Source organism: Cucumis sativus, chromosome 3 (assembly GCF_000004075.3).
Source record: "Cucumis sativus cultivar 9930 chromosome 3, Cucumber_9930_V3, whole genome shotgun sequence".
In the NCBI taxonomy this organism is placed as follows: domain Eukaryota; kingdom Viridiplantae; phylum Streptophyta; class Magnoliopsida; order Cucurbitales; family Cucurbitaceae; genus Cucumis; species Cucumis sativus.
In genome coordinates this window covers 23,907,163-23,925,963 of record NC_026657.2, presented here as the reverse complement: position 1 = coordinate 23,925,963, position 18,801 = coordinate 23,907,163, and the positions used below count along the sequence as shown (strand labels likewise).

Below are 18,801 nucleotides of genomic sequence, written 5' to 3'. Positions count from 1 at the left end.
GCTTGATTGTGATTATTATATTTATTGCTCGTATTTTCAACCTCTTCTGGAAAGAAAGTTATTCAGATGTTTTAGCTTCATGATCATAAGGTCAAAGTTATTTAAAAAAAAATGAATGAAAGAAAAACCACTTTACAAAAGGAAAGTGGGGCCAGCATCAGTTGGCCACTCAGAAAATTAAAATGTTTGGATACCAAATGAAGGATCAAACCAAGTTCTAAATAGCATATTCTGCTTTCTGTATCAAGGCTCCACAGAAACCATGCATCAAAATCTTAAAGAAATTGATATGGATGACAACAATAGGGATTCCAAGTCTATAATAGTATTATCTACTATTTGTTTAGGTATGTATAAAAGTAAATAAGAACATTTAGATATCAAACAATACAGATATAGTTTGCAATCACACAAACCAGAAACTACAAATCTTGTTTCAAGTGATGCGACGATTCATAATAGAAGACATGAACACAGCACAATAGAAGACATGAACACAGCATGGCTGAACCGACTGAAGAAGAAACACTATTTTGCAATCGTCTATCGGAAGCAGGCCAAGCACTCCTCCAATATACAACAACAACAAAGTGTAGCTAAGCTGCACAAGAGAACAATAAGTTTATTGTTACTTATAATCAAAAGCCAGTCACTGGACACTCGCTAATAAGGAACCAAGAACAAAGAAATAAGAAAGAAAACTTTACTGAATGGAACTTATTTCACAATTCTTAGACATTATTTCTCAGTTTGATCAAGGAAAAGCACAAGCATCTGTAATTACTAAAACATTATCCGTTAGAAGAAAGAAAACTTGTTAAATGTTCTTTTCTTTATTTTTGGAAAAGAAACAAGCATTAAACCACAAGAACCCAAAAAAGGAAGCCTCGAAGTTCTACACAAGTACTCCACTCAACAAGGAAAGGGAGCAAGCCAATAAAACACGCCCGAATGAGTGGGCTTCTTGAGCTATCTCATGCACAACAAGAACATTAAAACGCCTATAAACATGGGTATTAAGATAAGGAACAAGCAAAATTGATTTCCAAATTACAAGGGGGACAGTATTAAAGATAATGGACCCACATTAGCAAAAATCAGAATGTTAAAGTCCCATCAATAACTTGACAAACAGATAGTCCAATTCAATAGTTTTATCAAAGCTACAAAACATAAAAAGAGGAAGAAAGGATTGGATCACAAAGTAGCATAAAAGGAGAAGCATCAGATGCTCTGTGCACCCATATCAAACATTACACGACCAGTTTTCTTTTCCCTATTGCTGACTAAACTAAGAAAAATACTGCTTAGTTCACTATACAAGAACAAAGATGATTTTGATTGGTTCAGGATAGCCACTTCCATTCTGTAATGTCCTTAGATAGAATGCATCCAAACAAATTGAAATTGTTAGACCCCATTTGATAATTTTCTTTTCGCTTTATGAAAGTTAAGCTTATAAATACCACTTTAAGCAATGGATTTCCTTGGTTTTCTTTTTCTACTCTTTACAAATGTTTTCAAAATTGAAGCCAAAGTTTTGAAAACTGAAAAAGTAGTTAAGAACACAAATGTTTCCCAAGGAAGGAACATTATTGTAAAGAACTTGTAATAAAACCAGCAAAATTTTCGAAAACCGAAAAACTAAATGGATATCAAATGGGGGTTTAAATAACTCCTCAGCACAAAAGCCTATTGCAAGAAGGCATTGTTCAAGAGGGATGGAACAATAATGTCGCTTATGATCCTACATAATTGGATGTATGAGAAAGAAATTAAAAAAATGTAGTTCAAACATGAATTGGAAAATTACCAAGGGACAGCCACATTGTGTCGGCCTTCACTGAACATATATATTCCATTGTAAGAGAAAGGATGGGTATCAAATTGAAAGAAGATCAAAAAAAGGAAAATTGAATTGCCAGTTTCGAAATCCCAAGAAAATCAGAAAACATTAATTTCACAAATCCAATGAATTCCCAGAGCACAGAAAATGAATGCATGAACAAGATCACATTTCAGAAAGTGAAACAAACAAATGAAAATGGGATCAAGAAAATGATAGTCCAAATAGTAATTGAAGAAATTAGAGGGGAAAGGGTACCATCCATGAAGGAAGGAGGAACAATCATTTCGATCATCGTAGTGATAGTGCTGATGATGACAAGGCGGTGGAGGAGGAGGGGGAGGGGGGGCCGATGGCTGATACCCATCATAGAAATAGCCTTGATAGCCTTGATGCGGCGGTGGCGGCGGGTGTGGCTGATAGCCGGGATATCCAGGCTGCGGTGGAGGGTACCCTATAGAAGAAAAGAAAGAAAAGAATGAGATGGAGTGAAAAATCAAAAGAAGAAGAGAGAAATAGAAAAGAAGGAGATCTGACCAGGAGGAGGGTAGGTTTCGGGCGGAGGATGGTTGTAGCCGTAAGGGTAACTCATAATTCTTTGGGAATGGAAATGGAGAAATTTGGAGATGTGAGGAAGAAGAAAGAAGAAAGAAGATGAAAACGATAGCAGAATTGCTTAAGGTGGTGGGTAATGGGGTATTTCCCCTTCTCACAAGTTCTAGTTGTAAGCATTTATTTTAATTTAGATATTTACATTACATGTCCAATCATGTTTTCTTAAATAATTGCATATTGGTTCCAAATATTCCTCAAATGCACCACTCACCCCACCTATAACTATTTAAATTACAAATTTAGCTCTTCATCTTTTTCACACATACAAAGATTGGACCTATGGTGGAAAGCCTTTGTGCTGGTTGGTAGTAGGGATCAACTAATTAAGTTTAATGGAGGAGGAGAAAACCATGATATAAATAACCTCCACAGGGCATGTCCTAACATTTGAAACTTGGTCACCCTTTTCTAAATGAATTTTGTGGAGTGCTAACACTTCCTCGTACATAAACAACTATCGAACTAAATTTCTAGTTTTTGCGGACCATTTTTTTATTATTTTATTAAAAATTGTTCTCGAACTAAATTCTAGTTTTTGCATACCATTTTTTATTATTTTATTTAAAAGTAGTTTACTTTATTTCAATGTCTAATCACATCGTAAAAAGATTAGTATGACTCTTTTTTTTTTGTTTTTAGAAACAACCTTTTTAAGGATGTCGACTGCTTCAATCATCTCGAGCACGTGGTGACAGAGCCAAATCATCCAAATAATATAGAAGTCACATCATTATTTTGTTAAATAGTTAACATAGTTGTAACAGCAAAGAACAAAGTAAGTTTTTTTCAAAAGTTCAGGGACCAAAACACGCGCTTTTAAAAGTTTAGGGACCAAAATACATTGAACAAGATACAAAGACCAAAATAGTAATTTCCAAATTGTTATTCAATGTTTCTATCTCTTCTAAGCTAACAAGGAAATCTTATGAATCTACGATTAGAAACTCATAACTATAGCTGACTCAAATTATTTTTTTACCCATGTAGTTACATCTAACTTTTTAAGTACTGATGATCCATTTAACGAACAAAAAGTCTAATAATAAACTAACCTCTTGTAGGCTAATGAGAATCTCCATTGTTCAAGACTCAGAATCAGCCATTAAGGGAGCAATTGATATATTTTCTCTAAAGACGAGAAGAAGTGAATTACATCATGTGTAGTTGTGTTCCCCACTCCTTACTCGAATAAATCCAAAAAATGGTAGGCTTATTTCGTTGGCTAGATAGACCACTTCCTTGTTCTATAACTACAACATCAATTTGTGAATATGTTATGTTAGGCTCTAAGTATATATATGACTAAAGGAACACAATCCTACCTATGCATTGCCAACTTCATTAATTCATCATTTTGAGTACAAATTTTCATTCTCTTGTCTAAGTGTAAGCGAATAGAGGAGTTTTCTAGGTAAGTTAGGGTCGAACATAGAGAATTAATTAATGATCCTACTAGGACAATCTTGCATTCTAAAATCATGTGGTATCTATACAATATAAATTAATATGCACAATTCATATAATTTTACCTTATATATTTACATTAAGTGCGATAGAGCAACTAGTTGAAAATGGTGGTGGAATGAAATGAAATATAAACTCATGCACTCGACGATGAAATGCAGGAATCTCTAACTAATTAAGTGTAGAGCAAAGGTAACTCATGTGTCAAGGCGACATAGAGCATTAGTTAACTTCAAATTTAAGGCAAACAACGTCTTGGTGCATTCGCCAAACTTGCTTGTCTTTTGGAATCCAAATACTTAAAGTTAAGAGATGATTTGTATTTAATCTTTCTAAATTAATTATATGCAACTCATCCTATATCAGGGCGACCAACCTCTTCGTGTCTTTACCACATACATTAGCATTTCTGATATGTATGCTAAGGATAAGCTCAACGACATAATTGCATCGCTATAACCCATTCGCAGCATGTTTATCTATATCCAAGTTATCACGCGTCAAGTGACAACAATTAGCAATTTATCTTTTCTCTCGAGTAAGACAAAACATTAATGGCTACATTTAACTGAATAAGATAAATAACGCAGACATCTAGATTCCTTAGCATTAACCACTCTTTACATTATTTACACATTCTTACTTAGACATAACTGAATTTGAGAGATAAGAAAATGGAGGAATGGAAGTAGAAATATTCATAACTAAGGCTTTAAGCCTGCCAACCATGAAGTTTACATTACAAATACAAAAAAGAAAATTGCAAATGAAATATTACAAGGAAATAAGGCGAGTGGCTGAGTATGACTGCTGATACTCATTGACTTTGATTTTTGCCTATACACTAAGAGAAAGCAGAAGGGGAACTCTCTCATCTCCATTTTAAGTTGATCTCACCTAAAGCAAAGAAAGGGAATGGAGGTTGAAAGAGCTTGCTCTCCTATGGATTTTCACACCGTTCTCTTTGAAGATGTAGCATCTATTTATAGGCAAAGATTGACAAGAATTAACATCGTTTGTACTTCATTAATTCTATGATAAAGCTACTCTACGTTGCAGATGCCTTTTTCGTCTCTTCTGACATTAGCGCCATCCATTTTTTGTCTTCTAACAATGTGTATCTCCTAGCTTCATTCTTCTGGTCATTTGGTAGAGCGTGTCTCCTCGCCTAACATTTTTGTCACCTGGCTACTCTTCTCTTTTTCCCTTAAAGACATGAAAAACGCAATAAACAGACATAAAAAGCTCTTCCATATTTCATAACGCGCAACCAAGTTATTTTATCTATTTTACTGCATGTTTTTCTCATTTTCATGCGTTAAGACTTCGTTATTCTACTTAAAAGACTACAATATAACTTGTATTTCTACAAGTTATCAACCACTCTCCCTCATATTGATCAAAGGATTGCCCTTATAGACAATAGTTCACAACTCACTAAAGATTAAGTTTAGCCAAAACACCTATCCTAGTGAAATATTTGTTTCTTCAAGTAACGAAGTTATAAAAACAACCAACCATTACGAAGTCAAATATAGTATAAACTCTTTATAATTTTTAAATACTTTTTAAATTTCAGGAACCTATTGGACAAAAGCATGCAATGTGTAGAGATCTATAATTTATACATTTCAATGTTTAGGGATCAAATAGACATGAATTTTTTGTTTTAGGTCTTGTTTGATAACCATTTAGCTTTTATACTTTCAATACTTGATTTTATGTTTGAAAAAACAAAAACTACACATGTTCAGCTAATGTAATTGATTTTTCTATTTTTTAAAAACAAGAAATCCAATGACATATTAGGTATTTGATTTTGGTTTTTTGTTTTTAAAAACTAAAAATAAACTTGTTTAATAATTGTTATTTTTGTTTTGGGTAGTTAAAACGAACGAAAATCTTAGTGATAAGAATGAAGTAACAACAACATTTTAAAAAGATCAAATATAACAAAGTGTATCGATAATAGATCACCGACGATATGAGAGTCTAAAACAATAGAAGTCTATCATTGATAAACTTTGTTCTATTTACCATTTTTTAAAATGTTGCTATATATGCTAATATTTTAATTCTAATTGCTATATTTGTAGTTGTTCTTTTTTTTTTCTAAGATAAAAAATAAAAACAAGTATTTTTTTTATTTTTTTACTTTATATATATATTTTTAATAATATAATAAAGTTATTTTTACAATAATTTTTAACTTTCTATCTAATATAAAAGTTATAAAATTATTGTTTTTTTTGTTTGCACAAGGTTTCTAGATAAACGTATTTCGTGGAATTGAATTTGTTTGATGTAGATTTGATGTGGATGCAATTCAAACGCTAGTACTTGATTGTATGATTCTCTCTAGTTGAATACATACACTTGATTTGAGGAAGTGAAGCAAATGATGTTTTTGAATCGAGGTATTGAAAGAATGTTTATATCTTCAATAAGTGTTCAGATATTAGAAGTCAGGACATCTTCTTATTGTTAGGAGAGTTCTCTCTAAGGTGTCTGAAGTGCAAAATTTTCTGACCTCTCAAATGAAAAGAACTCAAGTCCTCATGTGGCCTATGAATCTTTTGAGCTTGGACATGATTGATCCGTAGACCTGGCTTGACCCTAACTAATTGGATTTGGATTAAACACATTCTTAGGCTCAATTTGATTTTAGCAATCTACCGACCACGATGAAAACTCATGACATCATCAATCTTTGCTAATTTATACCTTGAACTTTTGATTTGGAACACAATGTCAACTTTTAATTGATCTCAAATTTAATTGTTTATAATTTTATTATTAATTTGATAAATGATATGAGAATTTTATTATTAATTTGATATTATTTAATTTTTTAAAAAAACAAACATTATCAATATTTTGAATGAATGGATTGATCACAAATGAAAAGAAAGAAAATAAACAAAAATTTACAAAATAGACAAACTACAATAAAATATTAAAAAAATTTCCACCAATTTAAACATCTAACTAACAACGGTAACAATTAAAGTAACATAGCTTCCCATTAACCCCATGAAGATTTTGAAATTTAAAATTGTTTATTCATATTTTCCAACCATAAGAACTAAAAAAGTTCAAGATATGATTGTTAGAATGAGAAATGCAAATTAATAAAAAAAAAAGTGTAAAAATCCATCTAAACCACCAATACGAATATGAATACTAATAATTAAAGTAAAAATTTAATAAATAATCTAAATAGATTTTATAAAGTTCGTGAGCGGTAAAAATATCCGCCAATGTTCGACATTTCAATCCATGGTCACCCCTCTATCCCTCCTATAATAAACCCATCTCAATTTGTAATAGAGAGTTCAGGCAGATGTTATCACATTTTTGTTTTTATGCATAATTATCAATTTTGTTTAATTATTGAGCCTACTCTACTCCCTAAGATTTCATCACACGACCTTACAAGTTTTAAATAGCATGGGTCAAATTTATAGAAAAGCTTTAACATACGGATGGTCAGATTTATGTTCCTTGCAACCAAAATATACATATGAACCTACAAACACAAATTGAAATCATTTCGGCATTTGAGGTTATATATAGAACAAACACAAAAAGCAAAGAAAATGAAGAAGAGATTCATGGCTAAGAAAGAAGAAACAACTCAGTAATACGATGGACAAATCCGAAATATAACTTTTTAAAAGAAAAAGAAAAACAAACAACTCAACTACTGGCACCATTTGTTTTTAACTTTTAACCGACTCTCGTGGATGTCTATAATTAAACTCTGTTTCCTCCGGCTCTACTTCATTAGGGGTCAAAGAAAATCTATCAACTCAAAAAGTTTCTGTACCTTTCCTAACCCAACAAAATATTATCATCAGCCAAACATATCATCCTCTCAAATTTTGGGTAACACACAGTTATACCTATTTTTCTTCTTCCCACTCTTCAATTAACGCTTCTTCTTGCTTCCTTTTGCAGCAGATTTTGATGGGCTAGCCACAAGATAGATGAAGAGAACGATGATGGAGACCACTGAGATCAGAGAGCCGTACTTTGCGAGCAGTCTCTGCAGGAAGGAAAACAACAGTTATGTGAATAAATGGTCAGTCAACAAAGAAATGCTTCTGTTTGCTTATTAACTTGAAGAGTTTTATGGAAGAATTGAGAGAATGGAATGAATCATACCTTAACCTGTTGAAATAACGCCCCCAGAGAGATAAATTCCATGCAAAGGCAAAAAGATTGCTCCAGTTAACCAAGTTGACAAGACTTTAAATCATTAAGCTTGAAATGGAAAAGTCATTCAAGGAATGGGGATAAACTTACCCACTCAAACTTCTTCTCTGGTGGCCTGTCAGCGAGGACATCCAAAGGTAGAATTGGGGTTGATAAGGCCTCCTACAGATATCAAGATGAATGGTAAAACGTCTGCAACCTTATGTAACCCAGAATATAATCGTAATTGAAAGGATATTGCATTTGACCTGTAAAGCAGACTTCGTAGGGACACGGAATGTGATAACAGCAGGTGAACCATGAAACATTCCTCTTGATTTTGCTTCCAATTCAAATGAATGAGACACATGGCCACCACTGTCAAACAGCAGATTCGTGTTAGAAGCACAAAAACCCAATGGAGGGAACCATAGCATATAGGAAATAATACATTACAAAAGGAATCACTTACGCATCAAGTCTTTCCCACGAGTTGGAGGTCTCACCACTCACAATATCAAACATATCTCCTGGCCAGCTTGCATCATTCAGACTTACATCATATGCGGTCCTGTAATCATTACAAGTGAAAATACAAAAAAGAGGAGAAAAATTATAACCCAGGCAATTTAGAAATAAAAATATACAAAAGTAACAGGGTTAGGGAGGAAAATGAAAAGGATTCCCTTCTTTAGTTAGAGATAACATAAGATAAAGAAACTACAGAAAATCTAAGCAACGAAAGAAATGAAGAAATAAGATATATATATATAATTTATAAAGTTGAAAAGACAAATTTGAATGGCAATTTGTTTCATGGACAATACAAAGCAAAGGCCAAAGAAAGTAACAGGATAGGGATAGTAAATCTGATCAATAAATAAAAAAGAAAAAGATGTATAAGTCAGACAACTCCTCCCTTTCAATGTTCCTAATAAACCCTCTTAATTATCTTAAAAAGAAGCAAGGAAATGTGTCAAAAGAACATCTCATGCGTCATGAATGCTCTTCTAACCTTCTCAGTATTTGCTTCACATAGGTCAAATAGATACATGTTCAACTTTGGTTTAGAAATTTCTAAAATTCAGCTAGCACTTAATCACATACATAACCCTCCACCCATCAATGTACACCAAAGGGTAAATTTTTGAGAAAAATTGACTCAAAAGCAGTTTATATCTTCCTGTTGCATGGCCACTATAGCAGACGTAGTGAACAGAATTTTAATGTGAAACAAGATCTAGGGTGGAATGACAATGAATATCATGGCTGATCAACTATTAAGACAGCCAATGCAGCAATCATCAAAATAAAACGACCCGGTAAATCCTTTTTGGGTATTTACATTTAAAAAAAGAAAAAAATACAGAATTTATTGATGCAGCTAGGAGAGGTACGCCTGAGTCCAGTTCATAATAGCCTTGAGGATCTAACCAAAGACGTTACGAACTTTTACCACAATTCATAAAAGACAAACGCACCAAATTTCACATCGATGAAAATGTGTATTCTTCTACAATTGAGAAGATTTGCGACGCCTGAACCTTAAATTGATGTACGAGAAAACGTAAGAACAAATCAAATCATAGATCGAGAACAAAACAGAATGAATGAAAGCAGACATGCACAGAGAAGGATTCGATCTACAAGTGAGGGAGCAGAGAGTAGAAAGTCAAGGTGAATCTAGAAAAGGAAAGAGAAATCAGATTAAAGGAAAGGAAGAGAACATACGAAGATCCCTGATTGTAAATGTCGATTGAGACAGAGACGCGTTCGGCGCCGGATTTGAGGCGGGTGAGGGAGGCCTTCTTGTGGGCGACAATGAAGGGAACATCGGAGGTTGCGATGGTTGAGGAGAGGAAGAGAAAAGCGAAGAGGAGATGGATCATAGGAGGGGCCATGAAGTGGTCGGAATTAGGGCGAGAGAGATGATCGGAAAGGGAGTTTGGGAGAAGGAGGCGTCAGATAAATTAGGTACGCAAAAATGTGGAACGGTGAAGAGAACATATGATGGGGATTTTTTAGAACCCCCCAGGAAGGAATTTCAACAGGGGTAATCTTGTCATTATGCTCAACACACAAACACAAACCCAACTTTTTCTTTTCCATTTTGTGTTAATTAGGGGTTATTTTTATTATATGTTCACTCACTTCATATTCAATTTTTCTTTCTTTCAATTTCTTGTTTTGTTAGTAAACTAACCAACTACAAATTAAATTTTCTGCATAAATATAGTTAAATGAAATGGAAAACCAAACAAAAATCACAACTTTTTCTCCATCCATTTTTTCTATCATATTCTTCTTCCTATTACCCCCTCCTCATCTTCCTATCACTCTTTTCTTTGTATTTTTCTTTACATCTTCTTCCACCCTTCTACTGCATGCCTACTTTTCCAAATTCTTTAACACTCGTTTCATATACAAGTTCGTTTTACATATAACTATTGCGACAAATACAATTATATGTATAATCAACCATCCTACAACATGCTTTTAATAGTCATACAACTCATGAGTTGAGTGTGCACAAAAATAGAGACAAAATTTGATCATCCAAGTTGGTTGTATGGAGGTGGTTGTTGAAGACCAAAATTAGTTGTCGAAGTGCCAGTAATTGATCATTAGAGTTGGTTGTAAGCTGATGAGAGAACAACTGCAACCTATTTTTATGGAAACCCTAACCCTTGTAAGCTTATAAAAGGGGTTAATTCCAACCCCAAAGTATGGACAATTGACAACAATCTAATAATCAAAGTTTAAGCCTACTAGAAACTTTGTTTTCATTGTCATATCTTGGCCTCCTGGGTAATTACTATAATACCTGCATCTTATATCCCATCTACTTGCCAAATGTTGAGGGTAAGCTAAGAGTTTTTCCAACATTCTTGGGCTAAGTTACGTTACTCGGGACAACATTGATAACTTGTAGAAATACAAGTTATTATGACCTTTAAAGTAGAATAATGGAGCCAAAATACAAGATATTGTGTCAAAATGCTAGCTTCTATCGCAAAATCATAAATATAAGAGAATAAAACTTGAATAAGTAGATCTCCATGTCTGTTTTATCTTGCTTTTCAGTGTTTTATCACATAATTATAAAGAAAAAAAGATACAATGAATCACAAAGGAATTCATGTGCAAAAGGTATGTGCTAGGATTCCTATTTGGCAATTAACATCCTTAGGCATAAAACCACATCATCACGCACTAGCAGGCAAGAATTATAGTTGAAGTTGATATGACTTTACAAAGAACTGCAATTGGCGTTGACATGATCAGAAGAATAGAAGTTTTCCGTCGAAAGAAGTCTATACAATGGCTCCTTACCTACCATTTACTTTTTCTGGTTTTAATGGACCAAAACCTAGAGAGCTCCATGAGAGCCGACAAAATGGAATAATTTTTCTGCGTTTTGTAAAAGATTTCTTGTGAAACCCCAAAATTTCTTATGAAACCTCAAAATTTCTTAAACCTTTGGAAGTTATTAGGAACAAGGAAAAAGTGAAATTTAGAGGAAAAGAAATTAAAACTATTTGGAGAGATCAACAGTTAGAGTATAGATTTAAGAAAAAGAGAAAAGTTAAAAAAATTGGCTAAGTGTCAAGAAGAGACACATTAGGCGTTTGAAGGTTGTGTGGACAAAAAAAGGGACAAAATAACCTTTAAAAGATGTTAGTTGGGCAACAAGATGAGGCTTGAAAACCTCTAAGCATTGGTGTGTGGTCATGGTTAGGTGTTTGGGACATGGACTAGGTGGCAAAGCCATGAAAAGTAACCTCCAAAGATGTGTCATTGAGCGAGGAAGGCTACTTATGAGAGGTTAGTCATGTGAGGAAGGCTTGTCTACATGAGGAAGGACACACAAGAGAGGTTTGTGGCATTAATGTTTAAGAGGCTAGCATGGGGCTTGAGGCTAGGTGTTTGAACTTTGGCGTTTTAGTTGGGCAACCAAGGCTTGGTGAGATGGACATAGAGGTTAGCATGCAATTAGCTAGGCAACCAAGGCTAGGCGTTGAGAGATTTTGAGGCTAAGACTATTCGATAAAACCATGGAGGTTAGCCACGTGAGTAGCACAACAACGTGGCATGATTAGGGCATTCAGCTTAAAGTTTATCTAGGTGTCCTAACCATGTTAACATGCATTTTTTGTGGCCAGGAGGACATGGGGGAGTTGATGAGGTGTAATCACAAGCTTAAAATGTGAGTCTAATCAAGATTAAGTATCAACTTAATCTCAAGCAAGGACTTCTATAAATAGTTGTCTTCAGCAAAGGAGTTATCACAACTTACTCGTGCAAAATAATTCAAATTGATCTTAAAAGTTTAGAAATTAAGTCGTTTGTGAGAGAGTGTTGTTGTTTAGTTTGAATTCAATGAGGTAGGTGTTTGGATCAAGATTAGGCGAGAAGTTCATTTTCTAGGAGAATCTAAGCAAGGTACACACTCAGAAGGCTATAGGACTCGTTTCTTGGAATTTTTCTTTGGAAATTTGAGGTAAGAAAGTTAAGACAATTCAGAGCAACTTTGTAGAACGAAATTTGTTAAAAAAAATTATGGATTTTAAGTTATGATTTTTTAAATTTGGGTCATGATTTTGGACGAAAAACAGTGTTTTGGATAGTGGACAAGAGGCTTGCATGTGTGGGCGAGATGAGTATGAAATTTCAGTTTAGAGGCTACTTTAGTTAGTTTTGCACACACATGACAAGGCCATGACACAGTTTGAGTGCATGACCTTGCGTTAGAGGTTAGTACGCATAATGTGTGGGGAACACAACGCGCGCAAGGCACATGTGGTGTGGGTGTACTGGGTAGATGGTAAGGACGCGTGCGGCACCCTTCATTGCAAGGTTACACGCGACAAGACCTTAGGTCATGCAGACGTGGCCAACCCTATCCATCATGTCACTGGGCACCATTGAGCTATTTTTGGACTATTTTGAACTGTTGTGATATTTTTGAGAAATTTAAGGAAAATTTTGGATATTTTCTTATTCAAAAGACTAAATAAAATGAATAAATATGGATTTTTCAGATCAAGGAAGCTTGAGAGGAATATCACGATTAATGCTCTGGTCAAGTGCAATGAGTAACACCATGATTTCTAAAGTATCTATTAAGCATGTTTTCAATCTTTACAAGCAATAGTTTGTGAAAATGATTTATAAAGTATGATTTCAAGTTATTATTTCAAGTTATGATTTATTGATAAAAGTTTAAGCACCAATGTTCAAGTTATACCATGTTTGAATTAATTTCATGATCAAGTTCAAGGAAAATATTTCAATGTTTTCAAATAATTTCTCCATGCTCGAAAATTTCATGAGGCCTATTATATACATGTGTTTAACTCCATACTGATGTTAGAGTTCACGAACCTATAGTTTATGGGTCATCAGGAAGGGTATATTTTTCATGCCTTAAAGGAGGGGGATAGCTTCCCAACGACTGTTCCGTCTTCGGACGAAGAGATAAATATTGTCTGTGGCTATGGAAGACTATCTTTGAAAAGCTATGCAAATGTTTTAAGTTTTATGTTATAAAATGATTGTTTATTGATAAATGTATTTAAGTTTCAGTTTTATAACTAAACTGTTTATGAAAACATGTTTTCTAAAATTGTTGTTCACTAAATCTTTTGACTTACTCTTTCAAAATATTTTTCCACTTTTCATATACAGATTGTGGAATCTCTGCGTGTTGAACTTACTACTGTCAGGTCAACTTAGTTTTTTTTTTTTTCATAAAAGGAATTGTTTTACTAAAAGCATTACTATATTTACTCAAGAATTCATATCTTCATGTATAATATATATGTTTACTTGGTACTTATAAAATGGAAATTTCAAATGGGCTATCCTATGGTTTTAAAGTTATTTAAGAGTTTTAGGACTTCTGCTGTTAAATGTTCTATCCTTATGATATAAAGTTTTTCATTGTTTAAATGTTTCATGCTTTCATGTCATGTGTTAGTTGAAGTTGTTCTTGAGTCGAACGACTTTGGCTGACATCACGCTACGTCTTGGACCGAGCAAGCAAGTGTCTGGGGTGGGGTGTGATATTTCTATCCTTTCTCTGGTCAACTGTAAGTGAGAGCTTAAAGGAAACTAGAGATAAAACCATATTCTACTTCACCCTAACTTGTAAACGAACCAAAGAATGCTTAGGCATTCTGCCGCTGGACTTCATTTCTTTACTTTTGATTTTTGTATTTCATTGTAATGTATGAGTTATATTGTACCGTGACCAAAGGCCTATATCATTTAATACATTGCAAATTTATTCATTTTCAATCTTTCATATCTTTTCTGTTCATTTATCAAAGTGTATTATTAGTGATTTAGGCTTGTGATAAGTTCCTAATAAGAAGCCTAACTTATAAGGTTTATCCTGTTAGTTAAGCTTTACTCTATAGCTTGGACATCATCTGTCACCAACTACTTGAGAGAGTAAGTAGCAAGGACATAGCTAACATGCACAAGAAAGAGTTTGCCCACAAACTCCATCTTCGTGATTAAACCTCCATCATTTGTGTCCTGGAAGGAAAACAAGTGTGGTAACTTGGCAGTGAGAGGTTGTCACCCTTAAATGAGAGGTAATATAAGTCTTATAAGTAAAAACTTATGGATAGTTATCGCTTAATCAATCTTTATCATTTGCACTCCGAGATGCGAGCAAGTGTGGCATTTAAGGCATTGAAGGGTGTTCACCTTAATTAAAAGATGGTTAATTGATCTATATCGCATCAAGGACCACCACGTATCTTAATTGCCCTACAACGCAAAGACCTTCCTTCACACTTTCTTAACACAAGTTAGTCCATCCCTCTTCTTTTCACCATTCCATACCACCTTTTATAGAGTCTTTAGTATAAATAGTAGAATTAGCTTATTAGTTGTAATTTTACTTTATACTGTATAGCTATTGTATACTGCCTTGAGAAGTACGCTTTATAACAAAGGTTTGATAGAAATTTCCTATGTTTGACCCTAGACTTCCCACGAAACCTTTCGTTTCACTTACACTTGGACAAGTGATAGGAAAACTATGTACTACATGTTTATTATTTGGAAACCAGCAACACATAGGTAGGATAGCACCTTTTATCGCATGATCCTATCCTAATCCCCTACTAAGTCACACATTTAGAGCTTTAATACAACACATCCATGAACAAACATTGCATGCACACAAATAAAACAACCAAGCATTCTGGAGTTTATCAAGCGAAACAAGTACTCGAAAGTAGAATCTCAGAACAAAGGTGTTAAAACTCGGTTCTATTCGATCAAGAGGAAAAACACAGAGCTTTAAAGTGAGAAATCTCGAACAACCTTGTGACGTCTTATGAGGTTATGCCACCAAGGAGAGTCAGATCAAGGACAGCCACTAAGCCCACAATGGACTTAGAAACACATTCAATCAATCTTGATGCAAGAAGAGAAGAAGAAGAAGTAGTGTATCATAGGCTTGCTAAGAGGTTGATAGATGTCATGGGACAACAACTTGAGAAGAAGTTTGGAATAGAAAGGTTAAAGGAGTTAGGAGCTACAAAGTTAGTTGGAACTACTCAACCAAAGGAAGCGGAAAAGTGGATAAGAACATTGAAAAAGTGTTCCAAAGTTATGCAATGCCCGAAAGAGAGGAAAGTAAATTTGGATGTGTTTTTATTGCAAAAGAGATTGAAGATTGGTGGACTCCAGAGGAAAATAGGGGGAGAAGAGTAAACTAGAAAGATTTTAAAGAAAAATTCAATAGCAAATATATTTTTGAGACATATACAAATGGGAAGAGAGATGAGTTTCTCCATCTAGAATAGGAAGAACTCTCAGTTTCTGAATATGAGAAGAAGTTCACAGAATTGGCCAAGGATGTTTAACAAAAAGAGTTATTTTAAATACAACAAATCCTTCTTTCTGTCATTTTACACCATTCCACTTTAAGTGCAAGGTAATAAGAGAAGACTTTGAGAGAAGTTGAGTTTCAGGAAGAATGGAAGCCAAAGGAGGAGGGTTGTTTGTTGAGCTCAGTGTAGGGATAAAAACCTTTGACAGCAGAAGATTTTACAAAATCATTCCTCAATTTAATTTGGAAATTCCAAATACCAGTACATTGACAATATTTAGAATCAAAATTCTAAATAAAAAAAACTAAGCATGCTTTTAAATTAAAAGTTACATAGAACTTACTCTTGTTGACGTCTCTAAATCTACAATCCATCGAATTGAGAACACCACCCATTGGAAACATTCCTATCCTTTGAGATGAGATTAGTTTGTGGGAACGATTTGGAAGGTAAAAGTTTTAGGGAGAAACTATTTCGCATAAAAGCAAAATTATTCTTTTTATTTTGGTTAAGAAAAACTATTTTTCTTTTTCTTAACGTAAGAGAGAATCATAAGATTCTATTAATTCAAAAAATATTAAATTAATAAAAAAATTAAATTAACTAATTAATTAATCATTAATCAATTAGTTAATAGTTAATTCAATCATATTTAATTAATATTTCATTCAAAACATAAGAAGATCTCTTCAATATCTTATAGTTTTATATTAATTCAGTTAAATCAAATTTAATTAAATAATATTAAACTAAAATACTATGTCATTCAAGGAAAAAGGCAAAAATAAAATTGAAAGTTAGAGCATGGATAAGATTTGTTCCTTCAAAAGACTTACCCTCAAAAGAGTTAGGGTTTGGCACCTAAAAGTGAAATAGGAGTTCTTAGTAAGGGTTTGGCACCTAAAAGTGAAATAGGAGTTCTTAGTAAGGGTTTGGCACCTAAAAGTGAAATAGGAGTTCTTAGTAAACGTTGTAGCAAATGCAAACCAAATGTTGAGGATGGATACGAGGGGCGATGCACCTGATTTAAATATTCGATCACAAACAAGGGACGAAGAAGATGAAGAAGGAACTAACGTGAAGAGGAAAGGAAGTTGGAGAGGGTCTTTTGCACAAACAAAGGTGAAAAGGGATATTTTTTAATATTTTTAAAAAAGTTTCCTTTTATGCTAAAAATAAAAAAGACTTACATTTTAATAGTTTCAAGTAAAAATGTTGGACCATTTCCCAGATCTTTCGCATAAAACCAAACTCCAAATGAGTGTTACAAATTATTAATGAAGGGAAAAAAGAAAGCTTCAAACGGCAATTTTTTTAGATGATTATACCCTACACTTCATTAGAATCTGGGATCCAAATAAAAAAAAAAAAAAACCTTCAAATTTTGTCATCAAAGGATATAAAAATAGATTTGGCAAGTAGAGTTGCCAGTGTTATATGATGAAACACTATAATACATAATAATGCTTTAACAAAGATGCATAACAGCAGCAAAACAAGTATCACAAAATGGTTCTTTTCCCTCATCATATCTTAGGCTTCTTAAATCTGCCATAGTTTGTGGCCATAACACACCAAATTCAACATAAACCTAAACCCAAACCATGAAACATTTTTTTTTTTTAATCTTAAATTAACCATACTTAATCAAATCTAATCCCTAAATACTAAACTACATATAAGAATTAAAAGAAAGAAGAACCCACAAATATTATTCTACACAGTGAACTCATCTTTATCTTCAATCTTCAGAAATCTTCATCCATCTTAAACTCATGAATTCCTCCATTTCCATTTAGATTTGACATCACAGATGCCTTTTGATATTCCCCAACTCTTTTCTCAAAGAAATTAGTCTTCCCTTGCAAGGAAATCAACTCCATCCAATCAAATGGATTTTGCACATTGTAGATTTTGTCATACCCCAATGCTCCAACCAATCTATCTGCCACAAATTCAATGTATTGGCTCATAAGGTCTCCATTCATTCCAACTAGAGCCACCGGCAAAGCATCACAAACGAATTCCCTCTCTATATTCACAGCCTCCATAACAATCTCCTTCACTCGATCCACATTCAATTTCTTCCTCAACAACGAATACAACAAACATGCAAAATCACAATGAAGACCTTCATCTCTTGAAATCAACTCGTTTGAGAATGTTAGTCCAGGCATTAACCCACGTTTTTTCAACCAGAAAATAGAACAGAAACTACCTGAGAAGAAAATTCCCTCAACACAAGCAAATGCCAAAATCCGCTCAGCAAATGACTCCGTGCTGTCAATCCACTTCAACGCCCAATCGGCCTTCTTCTTGACACAGGGGACAGTATCAATAGCATGAAACAAGCGATTCTTCTCATTCGAATCTTTGATGTAAGTTTCGAGGAGAAGACTATACATCTCGGAATGAATGTTCTCGATAGCAATTTGGAAACCGTAGAAGGCTCTGACTTCAGCGACTTGAACTTCCTTCATGAACCGACCGGCAAGGTTCTCCAAGACGATACCATCAGAGGCAGCGAAGAAGGCAAGGACGTGAGTGATGAAATGCTTCTCGTCGGAAGTTAAGGAATCCCAATGGCGAGTGTCTTGAGAGAGATCGACCTCTTCGGCGGTCCAGAAGGAGGCTTCGGCCTTCTTGTACATCTCCCAGATTTGGGGATATTGAATGGGGAACATGCAGAAGCGATCAGGGTTAGGGGCGAGGAGAGGCTCATCGGGAATGGAAGGCATGGCGGGGAATTGGAAGAGGGGATGAATAAAAAGGTTGAGGCTGTGAAATTGGGGGATTTTTCGATGGTGGAGGAAGGAGTGGAGAGGT

At 34.2% G+C, this 18,801-nt stretch overlaps 3 protein-coding genes across 3 annotated transcripts; all 3 read right to left on the bottom strand.

Annotated features, from left to right (window-relative positions):
• Positions 1-198: 198 nt before the first annotated feature.
• On the bottom strand, positions 199-2,604 carry LOC101202780 (cysteine-rich and transmembrane domain-containing protein WIH2). Its single transcript, XM_004145649.3, has 3 exons — positions 2,384-2,604; positions 2,105-2,300; positions 199-601 (listed from the first exon to the last, which is right to left on the bottom strand). Exons 1-3 carry the CDS (start codon positions 2,436-2,438, stop codon positions 544-546), a joined length of 309 nt encoding a protein of 102 aa, XP_004145697.1. The 5' UTR covers positions 2,439-2,604; the 3' UTR covers positions 199-543.
• Positions 2,605-7,517: 4,913 nt separating this feature from the next.
• On the bottom strand, positions 7,518-10,228 carry LOC101222897 (translocon-associated protein subunit beta). Its single transcript, XM_004145647.3, has 6 exons — positions 9,854-10,228; positions 8,595-8,693; positions 8,392-8,500; positions 8,234-8,305; positions 8,093-8,098; positions 7,518-7,973 (listed from the first exon to the last, which is right to left on the bottom strand). The coding sequence occupies exons 1-6, from the start codon at positions 10,021-10,023 to the stop codon at positions 7,857-7,859; spliced, it is 573 nt and encodes a 190-aa protein (XP_004145695.1). The 5' UTR covers positions 10,024-10,228; the 3' UTR covers positions 7,518-7,856.
• Positions 10,229-17,373: 7,145 nt separating this feature from the next.
• Positions 17,374-18,801, bottom strand: LOC101222416 (ribonucleoside-diphosphate reductase small chain). Its single transcript, XM_004145645.3, has one exon. It carries the CDS (start codon positions 18,711-18,713, stop codon positions 17,724-17,726), a length of 990 nt encoding a protein of 329 aa, XP_004145693.1. The 5' UTR covers positions 18,714-18,801; the 3' UTR covers positions 17,374-17,723.